A 17,719-nucleotide genomic window follows, 5' to 3' on the forward strand; every position below is an offset into this window, starting at 1 on the left:
CCCGCGTCTGATGTCACGCCGCCTTTGACGGATTGCGAGCGAGCGCCGGGACAGACGTGACTCTCCCGCATCACCGGCCTCTTATCTCGCCTCCGACGGCCTTAAAGCGAGGATGATGTGCCTCGCCGAATGATAAATGAGAAAAGTTTCACCTAACTTGGGAGCCTTTATGTTTTAACCCGAGCCACAACTCGTGGCTATTGGGCGGCGTTGGATTCGATGGAGTTGGCCGGCATCACTCCTCCTCCTCCTCCTCCTCCTCCTTCTCCTCCTCCTTTGCTTGACTGAGCCTCTTTCCAAATGTGTAAAGCAAATGAAATCATCTCACGGTGTTACAGTGAAAAAATCATGAAATTGAATACAGAGTGATTCCGCTATTCTGCAGAACATTCCCGCGGCCGGGTACCTTGTAACAGAGATTCAATCGATGCCTGTAGCTTTAATCACATCTAACTTTAATGCTAGCCACATCTCCAAGGTCTAATTCTTTACTTTCACACCAAATTACTTTTTAGCCCGAGGCACATTTTCCTCAAAAAGTGTATCTGCGGTCACAGCTCCAGCAGCATGACCATGGTCCATTGATTGACACGCGGCTAAAGGCTGAATTCCAATGGAGTTACTGCACATGTAACTACACCTTCATTACAGAGAGAGCGGCCCGAAGCCCCAGGGTGCCTCTGTCATTAATGCCGCCTCAATTCAGACCAGCGCAGCACCCAATCACGGGGCCCTTTATCAGGTTTGGTAGCCGTTTCTTATTGAGCCGATCTAACAGCAGCTGCTAATTCAATGAGAGAGCGGCTACACTTCCAGAGCTCTGGTAGTTAATTCAAATCCTCGTTGCAAATCCGGTCAATTTCATTTCATCATTTTAGATCAACTCCTCCGGTTTTTACTCTATCAGTCAGAGTCCCCTGAAACCTGGATTTGCCTGTGTGGTATTACTCCTGAAATAGACAATATTCTCAAATGTACGCGAGATATGATTTTTAATATTAAAGGATTGTCTCGTAATCCGCAGCTACGCGTGGCGAAAAAAGAAAAAGAAAAAAGGTGTGCGTGACGTCTTGTGACAGAGCCAGAGTGCCATCGTGTGGCAGAAGCCCTTCGCTGCAGGTTGGCAGGATCTCTGCGACACAACATGAAGCGTTAACTAACAGCACACAGGCTGCATGTCCCAGCCCACTCCTACTGCGGAATATGTGCGTATTTTGTAATTAAAGACATGCGTCTAATTTGAAATGTGAAAAAAAAGAAGAGAAAAACAAACATTTACACCTTAAGTAAAAATAAGCAAACAGTTTCGGCCGGTTCCTCTAGATGTCTCTCTTCCCTCAAGTGTACCTCTGCTTTTGGCTGTTTAACAACCTCTGCATGCAGTTACATCACCCTGACAGAGAGGATGTGTGTGTGTGTGTGTGTGTGTGTGTGTGTGTGTGTGTGTGTGTGTGTGTGTGTGCGTGTGCGTGTGTGTGCGGTGGGATGCTGGGATGGAAGGGAGGGGTTTGGTTTTATTCATGCCATGAAACAAACCATACATAACACATTTATGGAAAAAAAAGAAACAAAACCAACCAAAAAAAGAAGAAGAAAGAGACACAAAATGAATGAAGCACAGACATGCAGAAAAAAATTAAATGAACAGGCTATAAACTCCTGGACATGTTGAAGCACTTGAGATATATCACGACATAGGATGTTTTAGAAGAAAGGCTCTTCATGATGTCAGGGTTATGATATTTGGTGGCGTCGGCCGCCAAATGTAAACTTCACAAAATGTCTGCGTCACTCCCTCTTTTGCTCGATAAGACAGGACGTGCTGGAAAATGAATGGGAAGCTCGCCATGCATTTTTTTTCCTCTCTGCCTGTAACTAGGACGTAGTAAAGGAGCTGCAGCAGAGGACATGCAGCAGAGGACAAGAGGGAGGGATTATATCCAGCTATATCTAATAGGCCTAATAATCTAATAAAGTGGCTATTGCCTCTGTTTAAAACTGGACCGCACGGGCCGCTGTTTCCCCAACATGGCCGGGGCAGAGGACGCTGACCAGAGACAAGGTTGGGGTCAGAGGTCAACATCCATCACGGAGATAAAAAAAAAAAAAAGAACCATTTTAATGACGAGTCAGCGAGAGGAATGCCATTTTACTATCAATCACACTGTTAATTGTTTATTCTCTCGCCTCGGATCTCACCCTTTTCTGTTGTTGTTGTTTACTCCGCCGCTCGGCGATGCTGACACATCGTGGCGAGAAGACACACGATGATCTGCAATGTTTCGTGTGCTCTTCTTCTTCCCCAGTGAAATATCTCTCCTCTCCTGCAGTCCCCTCCCTCTATAGCAACCCCAACGTCTCCCCCTCCTCCCCCGGCCCGTCCCATGGGTTCTTTTCCCCCAATCAGAAACACTGCTTTCCGTAGAAGTGGAAGATGAGCGGAAATGGTGTTTTGTATGCCGGGGCTGCTTTGCGCTCGCTGCACGCTGACCCACAAACACAGCCAAGTCCAGCTCGGCCCACAGCGGCGAGATGTAGAGCCGGATAAACAATCACACGGATGCAGAACCGGGATGATAAACATCGGCCTGATCAGACTTCTGACAGCAGCATTTGTTCAAAAAAACTGCTTCACTAAAACAGTCATAGGTCTTAACAAATAAAAAAGCAAATGGTGACACATGAATGCTCATAATTCGGTCCTTTTCCGGAGCGTTGATTCTGATTTGAATTCCTAAAAAATCGGCGGTTTCCTCCCTCGCTCTGAAGCAGGAAGTAGAGCTGCGCTCGTCTTCCGCTCGTCTTGTTTAATGGAACCCGCCTTCCTGTTTTCAGATTCATCCTGATAATGGCCGAAAGTCCCCAGCTGAGAGCTCCACACACACACACACACACACACACACACAGACACACAGACACACAGACACACTCACCCTATCCTGTCCGTCTCAGTCTCTCTCTTCCTCCCTCTCTCCCTCTCAGATGGCGGCTGCCAGGACCTTCCCATCACCGGCCACGGCGGCGGGCCCTTCACACACGTTAACATTCCTGCCGTCCATGTGTGTGCCATGTGAGACGCTTCGTGTGTGTGTGAGCGCCCCAAACTGATTGATTATCCCAAACCGATTGCAATAAAGATCAAAGGTCTGTGAAGGAAAAGGAGGAGGGGGGGGGGGGGGGGGGGGGTCAAATATCCGTGTGTGTGTGTGTGTGTTTCAGGGATACTGCCATGTGCAGCCAGACCAGGGGAAGTATGCAGGTCAGCAGAGCAGAGGGAATGTCAGGAATGTCAGTGTAATTCAAACTCTCTTCTTCCTCTGGAGGCGACGGCTATACACCTGGGCATGCCGGAGGTGGGCAGAGATGTTGTTGTTGTGTGTGGCGGTGCGCCAGTTCACTTTATCACCAGAGCATAAGGTGCCAAACTAATATGTACACGTCCTCGTCGGCGTTTTTCCACCGTTCCCCAAACACCTGCACTGGGAAACAAAATGAGACCGAACCCCCCAGCTGTTCTCACACGAGTTACACCTCCCGAAAATCCAGTTCCCAGGCTTTTAGTAAGCCTTTCATTTGATATCACAACACATCTGCCCCCTCTGCCACCCTACTCCCCTCCCAACCCCCCCCCCCGTCTGGCTCGGCTTTTCCACGGCAGCCTGTTTTCACTCCACGGCTTTGACAAAGACTGGCGAAATAATTACAGCTGGGCCTTAAACTCAGCGAGTGTTTGTCTCCAGTAATCTCCACCAAAACCCACGAGCGGCGACCGCGTCATAGGAAGAGGAGGAAGAGGTCGATTGTTCTGAAAACCAGCGGCCGGTGACATCATTTCAAAGAGCTCTGTTCTTAGTGTTCAACACTCGAGGTACACAGGCGACAAAGTAAACTCGCCGTATGTGCACAGCTCGCCGAGCGTCAACAAAACTTATCATTTCAGACAAGGGCCCGGCTGGTCGGTAGTCTATAAATCTCTGATCTGTCTCTCTCCATTCATCACTCTCTCTTTCTCTTTCCCCCTATCATGCTTTCCCGTCACTCAAACCAAAACGCTTGTTTGGGTGGATTTATTTTCCGAAGAAAATCGGTTTAATTAGTCTTTTTTTTTTACGAGGCCCGAGCTGAAACACTTGGGCGGTTTGAGCCAGGATGTCTTTTGCGACGGGCTAGGGGACAACAGGAAAGACGGCTCGGGGTCCTGAGGAAGTGAGTGAGTAAGGGGGGAGGCAAGGAGGGAGGGAGGGAAGAAGTGAGGGAGCGGAAGTGAAGGAGGGCAATAAACAGCAAGGCAACACAAGACGATGACAGAAAATGACGGCAGAAAGGAAAATGGATAACAGCAAAACACAAAGAAATCTGAAAAAACATATATATATATATATATATATATATATATATATATATATATATATATATATATATATATATATATGAGCAGGAAAAAGAAAAGCCTATTAGGTCTATGGGAACCTTGTGCTGCGGAAGCTGCTCCAGAGGAGAGGTCATTTGAAGATGAGGTCGCTGTGATTCACAGTGACAGTTGCGGATGAGTTACGGGGGAAGTGTAGCATGTAAATCACCACGTTGCCACTACTACTCTTACTACTACTCCGCCGCTGCCGCTGCCGCTACTCCACCCTTCAAGTATCGAGGGAGAGGAGAGCGGCTCCTCGGGCGAGCAAGGGAAGCATGGACACATAGAGATATTTACATACAGTCAGGCAGACTTCCTGGCATTGTCAGCCTGAGAGCGTTGATGTCAGATCCACTCCTTCCTGTGCAGAAGGGAGAACGCCATGCGATGACAATGGGCCCAAAACAGGACAAAGAGGAAATGTTTAAATTTAGGCCCCCTTCTTCCACCATCTCCTCTTCCACGGCTATGGAGCTGTTTAGTTTTTACTGAATTCCTTCGGTCCCCACCACCACCACCACCACCACCACCACCACCTTCACGCTGAGCTCCCGCTCCCCATTGTGCCCCTTTTTCAATAGAAGGATTTTCACATTCAACGCAAATCCCCAAAGGAGGATCAGCTCGTGAGAGCAGAGTTCAGTCAATCACTTGTTTTCACCGATGCGCCTTTAAAGATGATAAGTGCTGCCTTATTAATTCATCAAATAAAGAAGAAAAAAAGACTCATGAGTAGACATAAAACATATGCTATAAAGGCAAATAGTGGGAAATAGTTTCGGATTTGAATGAACTAGGGGATGAAAACAGGACTAAAAGCACAATAATGTAAGCTATATGACTAATATATATATATATATATATATATATATATATATATATATATATATATATATATATATATATATATATATATAATGACTAAAACTTGCAAACAAACAGACACACTTTGAAGTGTCAGTGTCAGCGTGTAGCTGTTGCTGTGTGAGTGTGTGTGTGGGTGGAGAGGGTTCGTGTGTGTGTGTGTGTGTGTGTGTGTGTGTGTGTGTGTGTGTGTGTGTGCGTGCGTGTGTGTGTGTCGCTCTGTCTGCGTGAGCGCTTTATCACAGATCAGAGTGTCGGCGTCTGCAGGAGCTTACGGGGCAAGAGTTCACCGGTAACGTCGCTCGCTCGGGGAGTTTCTCTCAGTTTGGTGATCGCTGGCGGAGTTTAGAGGCAAACACCAGACTCATGACAGCTCAGGAGGAGCCGCAGCAGACCTCCAGCCGGACTCACGGACACTAAAGCCCCGCTGGAGGAGTAGAGAGCCGGCGTGGTGCGTTCAAGGACCGCGACGACGATGCCCATTTAAACTGGGCAGGGAGAGAGTTGCCTTCCTCCGGGGTAAGTTTACAGCGTTAACCTGCTGGGTGTGGGAGTGCTGAGCGGGGACACGGGATGTTGTTTTTCCCTCGAGGAGCACTTTAAAAAAATAATAATTAAAAAAAAAAACTTTCTTAAGTTATCGATAAGTTTTACGCACGCGGACGTTTTCCACCGACTAAAGCGCGAGACTTATTTGACATTTGGTATTGGCAGGAAACTGAATTCGTCAGTTTGACTGACGCCATTATGTACAAGAAAAAAAAGGGAAAAAGACGACTTTAAGACGCGGAACCACACATGGAAGTGAACCTGTCACCGTACGGAGTCTCTACGTTATTTACGTGACGGTTCGTTAAGTTTGCGGACATTGCGGAAGCAAAACGGTGTTGTAGCTTAACGTTATACCGTTTAACCACACGGCTTTTATAGCGGATAACACCGCATTAAAGTTATCCCAATAACCGGATATTTACGGTAAAGTGACGTCACATGTCTGATTCTAATGCCTACAAGTGCTTTTCCAGCATGTGTCTTTTATTTATTTTTACATTTGTGTAATGATCGAGTAACGTGTCTTTCTTTCAATAGCACTCATAGAAAGCATATCGGCTTCTTCATTAATTAAATTGTGACTTTTTTTTCTTTCTTTTTTTCCACGAAAAGGCCACGAAACACATCTTTGTCAATGATCTCGTGTTGCAACAGAGACGCGTGCTGGAGGCCCCAATTACACCAGCTCGCTTCCATACATTAAAGGGATTATGAAAACGGGGTAATTAACATGTAGTAGCGTGGCACTTGCTGAGCATCTTCCCTTTCTCAGAAGGAGCTTATCTGAGCTGCGATGACGTCACAGCCGGAGCTAGGATGGGGAGGAGGGGGGGGGCAATCACAACACAAGACCTCCAATGCTGTCATTGTGTTTTGTAGCACGACACCTATCTATTATTCTTGAACGTTTGGCATCCCGTGTAGGAGGTGAGACACTGAGATGATTTAATATATATTTATTTATTTTGTATTCATGGCATATGTTGTGAGACAGAATAAAACAGATTGAGCTTGATGTGAAAAGATGAGGTCGTCTGTTTAACGTCGAACTCTTGAATAAATAACATGAACATCTTTTGTTCCTCCAGTTGTTTTTGCGAGAGAGAGAGAGAGAGAGCCCCGAGACATGACGTCCAGTGGAGCTGATAGCTGACACTGTAGAATGAGAGAGGATGGAGCAGACAGACAACCCTGCCCCCGCGAGCAACAACCCTAATGGGTTTGTCAACCGAGTGTTTAATGTGTCTCTGGATGTGGAGAATGAGACCAGCAGTGTTTATATTCAGGAGGCCGGGCCCGGGCCTGCGGAGGGGCAGGGCCAGGGAGAGACCCCGGCTGCCTCTTCTCAGACCCACGTCATGGAGCGACAGGAGGTCAACCGGAGGCCTCGTGCCGCGGGGGGCATCTGGAGAATCTTGAACCGAAAGAGAGCCGGTCCAGAGCTGGAGCGCAGACCCCACTCCATGATCCTGCCCGGGGAGGCCTCCGTCCCGAAGCTCTCGTTCGCCGACAAAGTTCGCTCCTTCAAGAAGCTCAAATCCCCCTCCGTGTTTCGAGGGAAGACGGGGAAGTTGTCCACGGCCAAGTTCGTCAGCTCCTTGGCGGATGAGGAGTCCTTCTGCCGGGATATTGGCACTCCTCAGCAGTCCGGCAGGAGCGCGCTCAGACACCGCGGCAAGAGGCACTCCTACGCGGGCCACGCGTCAGAATTCGACTGCTCGTTCGAAGACATCGACCTCGCGGCGCCTACGGACGGCCACCAGCCCGCCGCGGCGGCGGCGGGAGAGGCCGTGACCCAGAATGGTTGCAAACTGTCAGAAAGAGTTTGCTACACAAAAAGAAGCCAGGGAAATTCAAACAACTGCAACAAAACAGCCGCCGGACACGACGAGCCCAGCGTCAAAGGCAGCCCGAGCGCCCACCACGGGCGGGGGAGGAAGCAAAAAGACGTGTGGAGTTACCTGAGGAGGATTTCCCTTTTGGGGAAAGCCAATCCGGTCTACTCGGAGAGGAGCTTTGACTCTGAGCTTCCCTCTTTGGACAAGACCATGGACTCGGACTACGGCTCTGTTGACTTTGAGAGTGTCAGAGACTTCCACCCACCGCCCCCAAAGCACTCCGACCCCAAGGGGCACTTTGGCGGCCTGTTCAAGTTCTTCAACAGCGTGGCGGAGACGGCCAGAAAATGGCGGACGACGACGCACTCCTTCTCTCCCCCAGAGGGAGAAATTACACCGGCGGGTTCCCCGCAGCCACCAGTGGACACCATTCACAGCGTGTCCCTGACGCTCCACGGCGAAGGACTTCCGAAACCCCAGCCGACGCGGTCATCGGCAGCGACCGCTAAATCCTCCCAGTCGGGCGGCCTCGACAGCGAGGCCCCGGCACCTGCGACAGGTGGCCGATCCCCGAAGGTGGTCCTGAGAGCCTTCAGGGCGTGCCCAGGAGCTCGAGCCGTCAACGGCCTTCAGAGTTGCGAGGGCGCAGACAAACACGCAGACAGAGACACGAACCACAGGTCCACAGCCGTGGTGGAGAATCACATCGCCAAGTCAGGTCCAACCGCAGAGATTAAAACAGAAGCAGGGGTCGAAAGTGATCCATTAAGCCGTCTCTGTCAAGAGGAAAAGGTAGAGGGGCAGACAGGAAATGAGGGGGATTCCAGGGATGCTCCACGGTTCACCCGTCAGATACAGGAAGTGAGCGTCCAATCACAACAAGGTGATAAAGAGAGCCCGGCCAATAGCGTACCCGCAGCCACGGACTCCACGGAGGAAATATTCAAGGTATGTGACTTTAAAACACAAAGTGAGCGATGCTAATAACCAGCCGCTGAATTTGAATAAATGCATTTGCTCATGCAGTCAGTCATTTGTGTTGCTGAACAGCATTTTTATGTATAATGTGTCTCAAATTCAAGCCATAACCACATTCCATTGCAGGCTTTTTTTCCACATCATTAACATTGCCGAAAGCATGCAACACGTAATTACTGCATAAATGCTCAAAGTACCATTTATGTAACCCTATTTTTTATTTTATTTTTTAACCACGGTCATTCTTTTGCTTCTTAAAATCATCAACAACTCACTCGGCTGTAAATAGCACCAGAGCTGTTGCTCATATCCTCACAATAGAAGTTCCTAGGTGTGGTTCATTAACTGTCGGGGAGAAACAAAAACAGTGGCGACACCCGCCTGCGAGGAAACGAAGGAGGCCCCCGCCGCTCTGCTGCTGTCCTTCTGCCCCATCTGTTGGAGAGAGGAGGAAACACTCAGTCCACAATGGTGGACAACACCATGTTAGCTCGTCCCTTCCTGCTCGGCCTGCGAGGAAAAAAAAAAAACCCTATTTCCCACAAAGCTGTCCGTACGTGACCGCGGTAACCCGAGAGCTCTGTGACGTGGGCGCCGCATGACGGCACCCTTTCCCCGCTTCACTCCAGTGGAGGCATTAGTCATCACCCCTTCCTAGTCACACCGACGAGTCAGGACACGTTAGCCCTAAATGCTGATGACAAAAACGAGATGTGACATCTGAATACTCAGCACGCTCTCATAGGGGCGTTATTATGCAGAGGCCTGTGGGAATATGTGCTTTGGGAAGAGGTGTTGATGTGCAGCCCGACTGATCGAGGAGAAAGGATGGCACCAGGAAAATCCTCCCTACTCAGCGACTGTTTACATATTAGAGCCATCTGTTTATTGTTTTTTTTTTGTCTTTTCTCTGAAGTTTAAATGCCATTCGGGGGCTTTTTCTCGGCAGTAGCCGCTAATGCATAGCAATTAGAAACATGAGCTCATGGCTCGTGGAATCTTTTGATATAAATAAATATAATTGAGGTATATTTGACTGAATCTGTAGAGACGTCCCTCCCAATTCCCAGCACAAGAAATGCAGTGTTGCACCTTTTATCTGGGCCAAATTGCTGAGTATCTGTGCCAATCACAGCTGTGCGAGCAGATTGCCAGCCAGACAAGCTGCGGCGTCAGACAGCCGGGCCCAGCCGGGCCCGACTCGAGCACAGAGAAGACCTCTGTGCCGCCTCACAAGCGCCCTCGCCCTCGCCCTCGCCCTCGCCCGGCCTCCGCCTCGCTGGACCCGTGGAGGCCCAGCCCGGACCGAGATCTCTGCAGCCACTACAGCGAGGTGGGCTCGCTGTGCCGCCGGAGACGCAGGCCCGCTCCCACCCTGCAACAGTCTCGCTCCCGGCCTCGCTCCGTCATAGAGACCAGTGTCACCACTAGGGAGATGCAGTCCACGGAGCTGCACCACAGAGTAAGATGTCAAAGGCACTCACGCGTGATTTCACTGAATGTTAAACACACAGACACTGACTTCAGAAGGACAAATAAGCTCCCTCACGAATATTCAACTACGCAACTATACAGTGTAAAAGCCTTCATGTGCAGTAAACGTAAATATAGCATTCCCAGAAGTGCAAAAAATTAAAGTTGGAGGGCAAAGTGTCACTCGTTGTCTCAACCAACTCACTGATTAATACACAAAGAGCTTAAAATGAATCAGACACACACAGACTTTGAAGGGCAGCCCAGTGCTAACCCAATATATGTATACACCACTCACTGTTAGTTGCAACAATGCATGCATGCTCCGTCCCATTTATAGAGGCCAGTATTTCTGGATGCTGCTTGTCCCTCAGCTCACCTCCCCTCTTTTTCTTTCGCTCTCTGTCTCTCACACCCATTCTTTCTCTTTCTTCCTTCCTTCCTTCCAGACTTCTCTTTCTCTCTCCTCCTAACTCCCAGTCTCTCTCTCACTCTCTCTCTCTCTTTTCTGTCGCCAATTTTCTGCCTCATCGCTCCCATAAGCTCTACCTCTCATTGCCCTAACTCAGAGTCGTTTCATTTTATCCTGCGAGACCGCCCCGGTTGGCGTGATGTATCGTCTCTCATGGTTTGCTGCAGGGCATGCACACCGACCAATGCACCAGAATAGACTTCCTGGATGTGAAATACTTTCAATTCACTGCAAAAAAGAAAAGAAAAAAAAGAAATGGAGGGGGACAAGGCAGTAAGCGCAAAGCAATGTAACATGAAGGGCAGCGTAATGTGTCCATCCAACCTTGTGTGTGTGTGTGTATCAAAGTCGCTTATGGACTATAGGAGATGCCCTAACCGCTCAGTGCCCTCTAGGCCCTGTCTCGCCCGCCGGGCGTGTCGCCGTTAGAGCCCCCGCTGCGAGCTTCTCTCCTGCGGTGCCGCTCCCTGCCGCTCCCCCCCAGCACCCTCACCGCCATGGCGCTGCTCCTTCCTCAGTCAGGTACCCGTGTGGTTGTGTGTTGTTGTTGTTGTTGTTGTTGTTGTTTTACTTCCCATTAACATCCAGATTGTTGATTGACGTGCGGGTTTGTGAAATCGATCATCCGTTTGCGCCCCCAGACATGGGGCAGTCCTCAGCGTCGGTGCGCCTGCGGTCCGGAGGCTCTGGTAGCTGCAGGAGGAGGAGGCTGCTGAGACCGGGATCAGAACCGCTGCAGGTCAACATTGTGAGTCCAACACACACACATACACACACACACACACGAATACAGATTAATCTAGCTTTTGTCAGGCTTTCAACGGCTTCAGAGAGATTTATATGACCACGTTGTACAGATTATGAACCACACTATGAACACTATTGACGTGCTATTAACTACACACGTCGTCACACTGGGTTCGTCCACCTGTCACACGCACATATATGAGCAGATGTAAGCGAGAGGATCGGACGTACCGCGGAGCGGGAGTGTGACAAATGACCTCTCGCTGCTGCTGATAATGTGGAGATGACTGGTCAATGCTTCATCCCATGATTAAGGGAACTGATCCGTGAAGATGGTGGCCACGTGGATTAATGTCACACAGGACTCTCGGGCCATTACTCACCATGAATAGGCCACCCAACACAACACATGTTTGTTTTTTTTTGTTTTTGCATCTCGGGCGAGAACCCGCGCAGGCAAAGCGCACAGAGAGTCATGACATGAGATCGTTTTTCATATTCCTGGTGTTCTGGGATGGGCGAGAACGGTGTGACGCGTCTGTGTCAGTTGTGTAAAATAGTACATCGGAGTAACACGACGCGGGCAAACCAGGCATTTGAGAATCGCTGCTTTGATGTGCGAGCGGCCCCCCGGGGGAGATTCCACTGCAAGGAGACGCAGAGTTTTTTCTCTGAAACATCCTGACGGGCCGGTGAACATTTCTGGGACCGCGTCCAACCCCGAGTGCCGACAGAAAGAAGCGCGACGCATAGAGCGCGTGACACCGTTTGCGTCATCGTTTGATCGTGCTAAATCTCCCTCATGCGATGTTCCATTGACTGTAATTTGCTTTCTTTTACTGCGTAAAAAGGCATGGCGCGTATTGTTTTTTCCGAGCAGTGAAGCTCACGTTTTCAGACTCAAATTCAAAGTATTCGCGAGGAGTCGGCGAGGATTAACCGCAGCATTTGTAGTACAATCAAAAGTCCATTTTCATGAGCGATGCTGTGTCTACTCTACCGCTGAATGCGGCGCCCTGAGGCTTTTCTGCCTTGGCACGTCCACGCATTGAAATTTAGTAAACTGAGGCCATGCCGCTGCGTTTAGGCTTTGATTATGACTTTTCTTTCTCCTCCTTTCTGGTCTAAATAGTGTTTGTGAGCCACCGCACGTTGTTGCCATGACACTCGCTGGCTGTTGTTCATCTCCTTGCTTCTATCTTTAGGCAGCCTTTTTAAGTGTGAGCTAAATAGAGACAGTGTGTGGGTGAGAGAGAGAGAGAGAGAGAGAGAGAGAGAGAGAGAGAGAGAGAGAGAGAGAGAGAGAGAGAGAGAGAGAGAGAGAGAGAGAGAGAGAGAGGAGAGAAAAAAAGGGGTGGGAGAGAAACGGAGTGGGGAAGAGAGAGAGAGAGATGCTCCCTTTTGTGTGTGCACTTTTGTGTCGTGGCCCTCCCCTCTGGGGTAGGGAACATGGACTCACAACACTGGAAATGTGTGTGTGTGTGTGTGTGTGTGTGTGTGTGTGTGTGTGTGTGTGTGTGTGTGTGTGTGTGTGTGAATGGCGAGGGCAGTTTGTTTGCCTCAAATGCTGGGATTCACGACTGCTCCTTGAGCACTGGAGGTAGCACATGTACTGTATATGCAGCATGTAAATATACGTGTATGTGTATTTATATATACACACACACACTTTAAATGCACGACATGACATGGCACGGTAACGCAGCTGTAGTGGAGTGACACGGATGGATGATGCTTCGACGTTGTTAAATCTGTGTGTTGCTGACTCGTTTCTGGTAAGTCGAGCATCGTTTACATGGAGAATGGATCTCATGTCAGGTACCGGATCGGTTGTTTGGGATACATGTGCAGTGTGTGTGTGTGTGTGTGTGTGTGTGTGTGTTACAGCCTTCCTGTTAGGATGACTAGAGCCTGGAGGCCGCAGGCAGAGAGAAAGCGTTCTCACTGCAGTGGATTAACTGCTAATGCTGACGCCTCTCTTCTCCCTTTCATTTAAATGGATTTCTCCCTCTAGTCACTGCCCTCTCCTCTCCTCTCCTCTTTTCTCCTCTCCTCTCCTCTCCTCTTCTCTACTCCTCTCCTCTCCTCACAACAAACACTTAGCAATGGCCGTCTTTGTTAATTCCCATGCAGACGAGAGGACAGTTGCCTGTGTGTTACTAATGCCGTGCCCGAAGCTCTGCTGTCAACTTGTCAGAGAGGAGGGGGGCGTCTTATTAAGGGGCTTCATGCAGATTAAGAGTTTCAAGAGCAATCTCATATGATTGAGTTTGGGGCGAACCCAGGTCTGTCTGGTCATAATCACATTATGCAACGCGATCTGTTTATTATAAACGCGCGAGTCGGCGGGCGGTGGCTCGCTGGGGCGAGCAGAGGGGCAGCGCTGACAAAATAAAAGTACAAGTACTTATGCATGCGCACTTTTTTTTTCCACACACCAGCGCTCAGCTGTTAATTTGACCACACACACACACACACACACACACACGCGCGCGCATGCACACGGATTCTGTTTATATCTGCCTCCCTCGGCCCAGAGCCTATGATACACGCTCTTCCCTCTGACGCACGCCTCACGTGCACGCCCGATGCGTTCAGGATTCATCCGTCAGGGTTCGTGAGTCATCGCGTCGACGGCTTCATCGTTTTGCCGAGGAAGGAACAGCACCGGTCCGGCGATGCATATCTCTGCCGAGCGCGCCGTGATTCGGTGGCATTTTGACTCTCCCTCCCCTCCCCCGTCTCCCCCGTCCCCCCCTCCCCGGGCTTTTATTTGATTTTTTTGTGTGTGTGTGTGATGTGCAGGTGCGCTCTTTGAGCCACAGGCGAACTAGACTCCTTTATCAGTGTTCATTGGACATCGTAACCCCCCCCCCCCCCCCTCTGCCACAGGTACCCGCTGTGGCTTACTGCACAGCCACCAGCTCATACTGTTCTGCAGGAGGCATCGGGCTCTAATAAACAGCATCGCCGCCGTCTGAATCTGAGCAGGTGGTTGTGTCAAAGCCTCCGCGGGCTGTTTCTTTCAAAAGAATAGGTTTTTAACTAGCAGGTGTGTGTGTGTGTGTGTTGTTGTTGTCGTATGCATAGACATGCGACTCATGCACGGTGTGTGCTTCTAGAGAGAGGGAGAGAGAGAGACAGACAGAGAGGCTCAGGGCCTTATTTCTTATATAACTGATGAGAGGGTTTCCTTTGCTCCCGACAAAAGCCACATTCACTTTTATTTCAGATGGCTGCATGTTCCCAGGGACTCGGGGGAACTGTGTTAATTCTCCTCCACCGGTGTATCCTGTTTTACAGTGTGTCTGCGTTATGCTCATATCTTTGTCAGCCCCGTGCATGCCCGTGCATGCAGAGGTTTGGGTTTGTGCTTTCTTGAAGCTGGGCTTTTTTTTAAAACAAAACAACAAAAAAAACCTCATCAGGGCCAGTATCTCCACCCTTCCATCATCACTCCTCGCCCCTGCCATCGTTAGGACAGTTGGGATATATTGGTGGAAGCATCGTCTCAACACGCAGCGCTTTTTTCCCGCTGTGAGACTATTTAAGGCCTCGGGCCCTCCGGTGCTTGTTACCCAGCTTCAGTTGTATCATTGGTGAGTTTTTCCCAGGCCGCTCAAGTGATTTTTTTTTTTTTTTAACCCACAGTCATCAGTTCGTGCTGTTTGTGTAATGCACAACGGCCGCATTGTGTAAATGTTTTTAGGGCTATTTGACAGGTTTTTATATTTGGGATAACTTTTTTTTCTGCTCTGGAGTCGACTCAGAAGAATGTCACCTTGTGTTAGGTAATATGATGATCCCTTGTTATCTGACAGCAGCATCTGAGAGCAGACAGCCCACAGGCTGAAATGTGTAGCAGATGCCTTTCACAGAGAGATTGTGGAAGTTTTATGTCTGTATTAATTCCACTGATAACTTCCCGTGGAGACGTTCTGTTCACTCGACTATCACAACGGCGGTCCAGGATTAGATACGTCTACGTATCAATACAACCTCCTCCACTCCTTCCCTCTCGAGGACGCGGTGCAGGTGCAGGACGCGGTGTGGAGAGCAGGTCCTGCCGGGGTCCAGTGGCACCTTGAAGTTTGTGAGACGCAGAAATTACAATTGGATTGACATGACTTCAGTACAAAGACACATCATTTATCCATCTTTCTTAAAAACTTAACTTTTTGGCGTCGGCTTTTCTCGTGCGCACAACCTGTAACCAAATCCTTCCACATGCCAATTTAATAACAGTTCACACGCAATTATTGATATGACGACCGAGGGCTTCTCTATATAGTGATATGATATCGATATTATGATTTGAGACCTGATATCGTCTCAGATATTGAATATTGTAATATATGTGGAATACTTTTCTGAACTTACCAGACCGTTCAAGTTATTTTATTACTTAGTCGTTATGTCCACATTACAAAAGTCCCATTGTGTAAATGTTTTGTGAAACCACCAACCCAACAATATCGCCGCAATATCAATATCGAGCTCTTTCGAGCTCTTTCAAGGTGTTTTATTTCCCCCATATCTCCTTGATCTAAGATGAACAAACCCGTAATAAAACTGTAAACCCGTGGACATTTGAAGTTTTTCACTCTATGAAGCATATTTCGAAGTTCTCCCTTCGAAATGCTCCAAAAAATGGAACCACCGGGGACATGAGGACACTCGGCAGGCGAGTGTTTGCACTCACCCGTGGCGCCGATACATTATTCAGACCTGATTAGGTCGCTGTCATCTCGCTGCTTTGTCAACTTCCAGGCTAATATCTGCTGGCTGTTGTCTCGGGGATCATGTGTGTTTTGCATAAATTGTCCGCATCTTCCAAAACAGCGGCAAACTGCGATCCGCCTCGCTTGTAAATTTCCCCACAGACGCTTTGAGACAATCCTTTTTTTTTTTCCGGAAATAATGTCAGTCAAAACATTTCCTGTCTTCGGGTTTTCTGCTGCAGGTAAATGAGGCGGTCCTCTACTGTGACCCCGGGGCTTTTTGAGCGACAGCACTTCTACAGAAACATTGTTTGGGACATTTTCCTGTTTGACTGCATTGTGCATTTAGAGCTTTAAACTAACATTTACTGTAATCGAGTACTAGCGATGACCTTTCGAGCGAGCAGCGAATAACCCATGAATGTTATGATGGAGAGCCTGTGCGGCTTTTGGCGATTTTATTTTTGTAAATGTAAAAAACACAACTGCTGTGATTTAAATACACGTTAATTGAAGCAGCGGTACCCTGAATAGCATGCGGCAGCGTCCCGCTCCTTGTCCCTGCCCTGAAATAATGAGACAGAAGCTAACTGCCTGTACAGTGTGCTGCTAGTTAGGATGTATCCTGCAGGCCTTTTGTGAAGGATGGGCTGTATTTTTCTGGCAGCTGCCACTTCTCGTGTACATTATTTAGCTTAACTTTTCTGCCTCTGACCTCTCGGGCTCCCCGCTCCACCACATGCGGCGCCGAGTAAAAACCCTTCAACACGTCCACGTATTACGCAACCCCCGCGCCGCTGCTCGGACTTCTTGCTCTTCTCCCCCACCCTCCCTCTCCATCCTCATCCCCATCCGCCTCCCTTTTTCGCATCACTTCCATCGCTCTATTTCCCCCTCTTCTCATTTCACGTCCGCCCCCACACACACACTCGTTTCCCCCCGCTGCCTCACGTCGTCTTCCCCCTTTATTCACTCCATCGGTCCGTCCCTCCAGGCCCGTGAAAAAAAAACAAAAAACACCTGCCTCTCGTGTCCTGAGACGTGCCTGTGAGTGTATGAGAGCCCGCGAGTTTCTATTACGCACCCGGCGGTGCAGACATGCAGAGCTCGGTGGTGAATATTTCACAGGAGAGCAGCACTATACATCCGGCAGGAGCCTATGAAGTCTTTTGATGGCAGGCATTGGAGCTGACCTATCAACAAGATGTAAAAAAAAAAAAAAAAAAAAAAAAAGGTGCTGAGAAACACAGAATACCAAACAACCCTGCACCCAAATATGGTTTCACCGCAGAGTTTTGCATTTCAATCCGATGTTCTGCTTTTGAACTCTCGTCGCGTGGCAGCAGCGAGAATGTAAAAATCACTTTAGCACAGAGGACAGGCGGCGCTGGGGATTGTCTTACAGCGCCGACCGGATCACACGCGGTTGATTAGAGGAGGTGAGTCGGCTGTCTCTAAAAACACTGCACAAATATCCACTGCGTCCAAATGTCGCGTCCAGAGAGCTGAGGGGGAAGGACGGGCGAGACACTACACTGTTCTCACCTCCCGGGGTTTTTTTGGGGCCGCAGGTGGCCGGCACCGCTCTGATGAATGATGACACCAGCGAGCTCAGCACACTCTCAGGCTGAGGGCGGCCGACGAACAGATCCACAGCATA

At 49.2% G+C, this 17,719-nt stretch overlaps 2 protein-coding genes across 2 annotated transcripts in view; both read left to right on the top strand.

Annotated features, from left to right (window-relative positions):
* Positions 1-5,666: 5,666 nt before the first annotated feature.
* Positions 5,667-17,690, top strand: LOC137794154 (uncharacterized). The gene is made up of 6 exons (XM_068590814.1): positions 5,667-5,797; positions 6,919-8,616; positions 9,782-10,108; positions 10,987-11,113; positions 11,233-11,339; positions 17,631-17,690. Exons 2-6 carry the CDS (start codon positions 7,003-7,005, stop codon positions 17,688-17,690), a joined length of 2,235 nt encoding a protein of 744 aa, XP_068446915.1. The 5' UTR covers positions 5,667-5,797; positions 6,919-7,002.
* The window catches only part of LOC137789807 (rho guanine nucleotide exchange factor 9), a 34,285-nt gene continuing 27,813 nt past the window's right edge, over positions 11,248-17,719 (top strand). Inside the window, exon 1 of the mRNA XM_068583705.1 lies at positions 11,248-11,339. The gene's annotated coding sequence lies outside the window, so the exon portion shown is untranslated. The remainder of the gene's footprint in view (positions 11,340-17,719) is intronic.

The sequence above is a fragment of the Clinocottus analis genome, unplaced genomic scaffold, assembly GCF_023055335.1.
Source record: "Clinocottus analis isolate CAN_PGR_092001 unplaced genomic scaffold, fCliAna1.0.p SCAF_10, whole genome shotgun sequence".
Lineage (NCBI taxonomy): Eukaryota > Metazoa > Chordata > Actinopteri > Perciformes > Cottidae > Clinocottus > Clinocottus analis.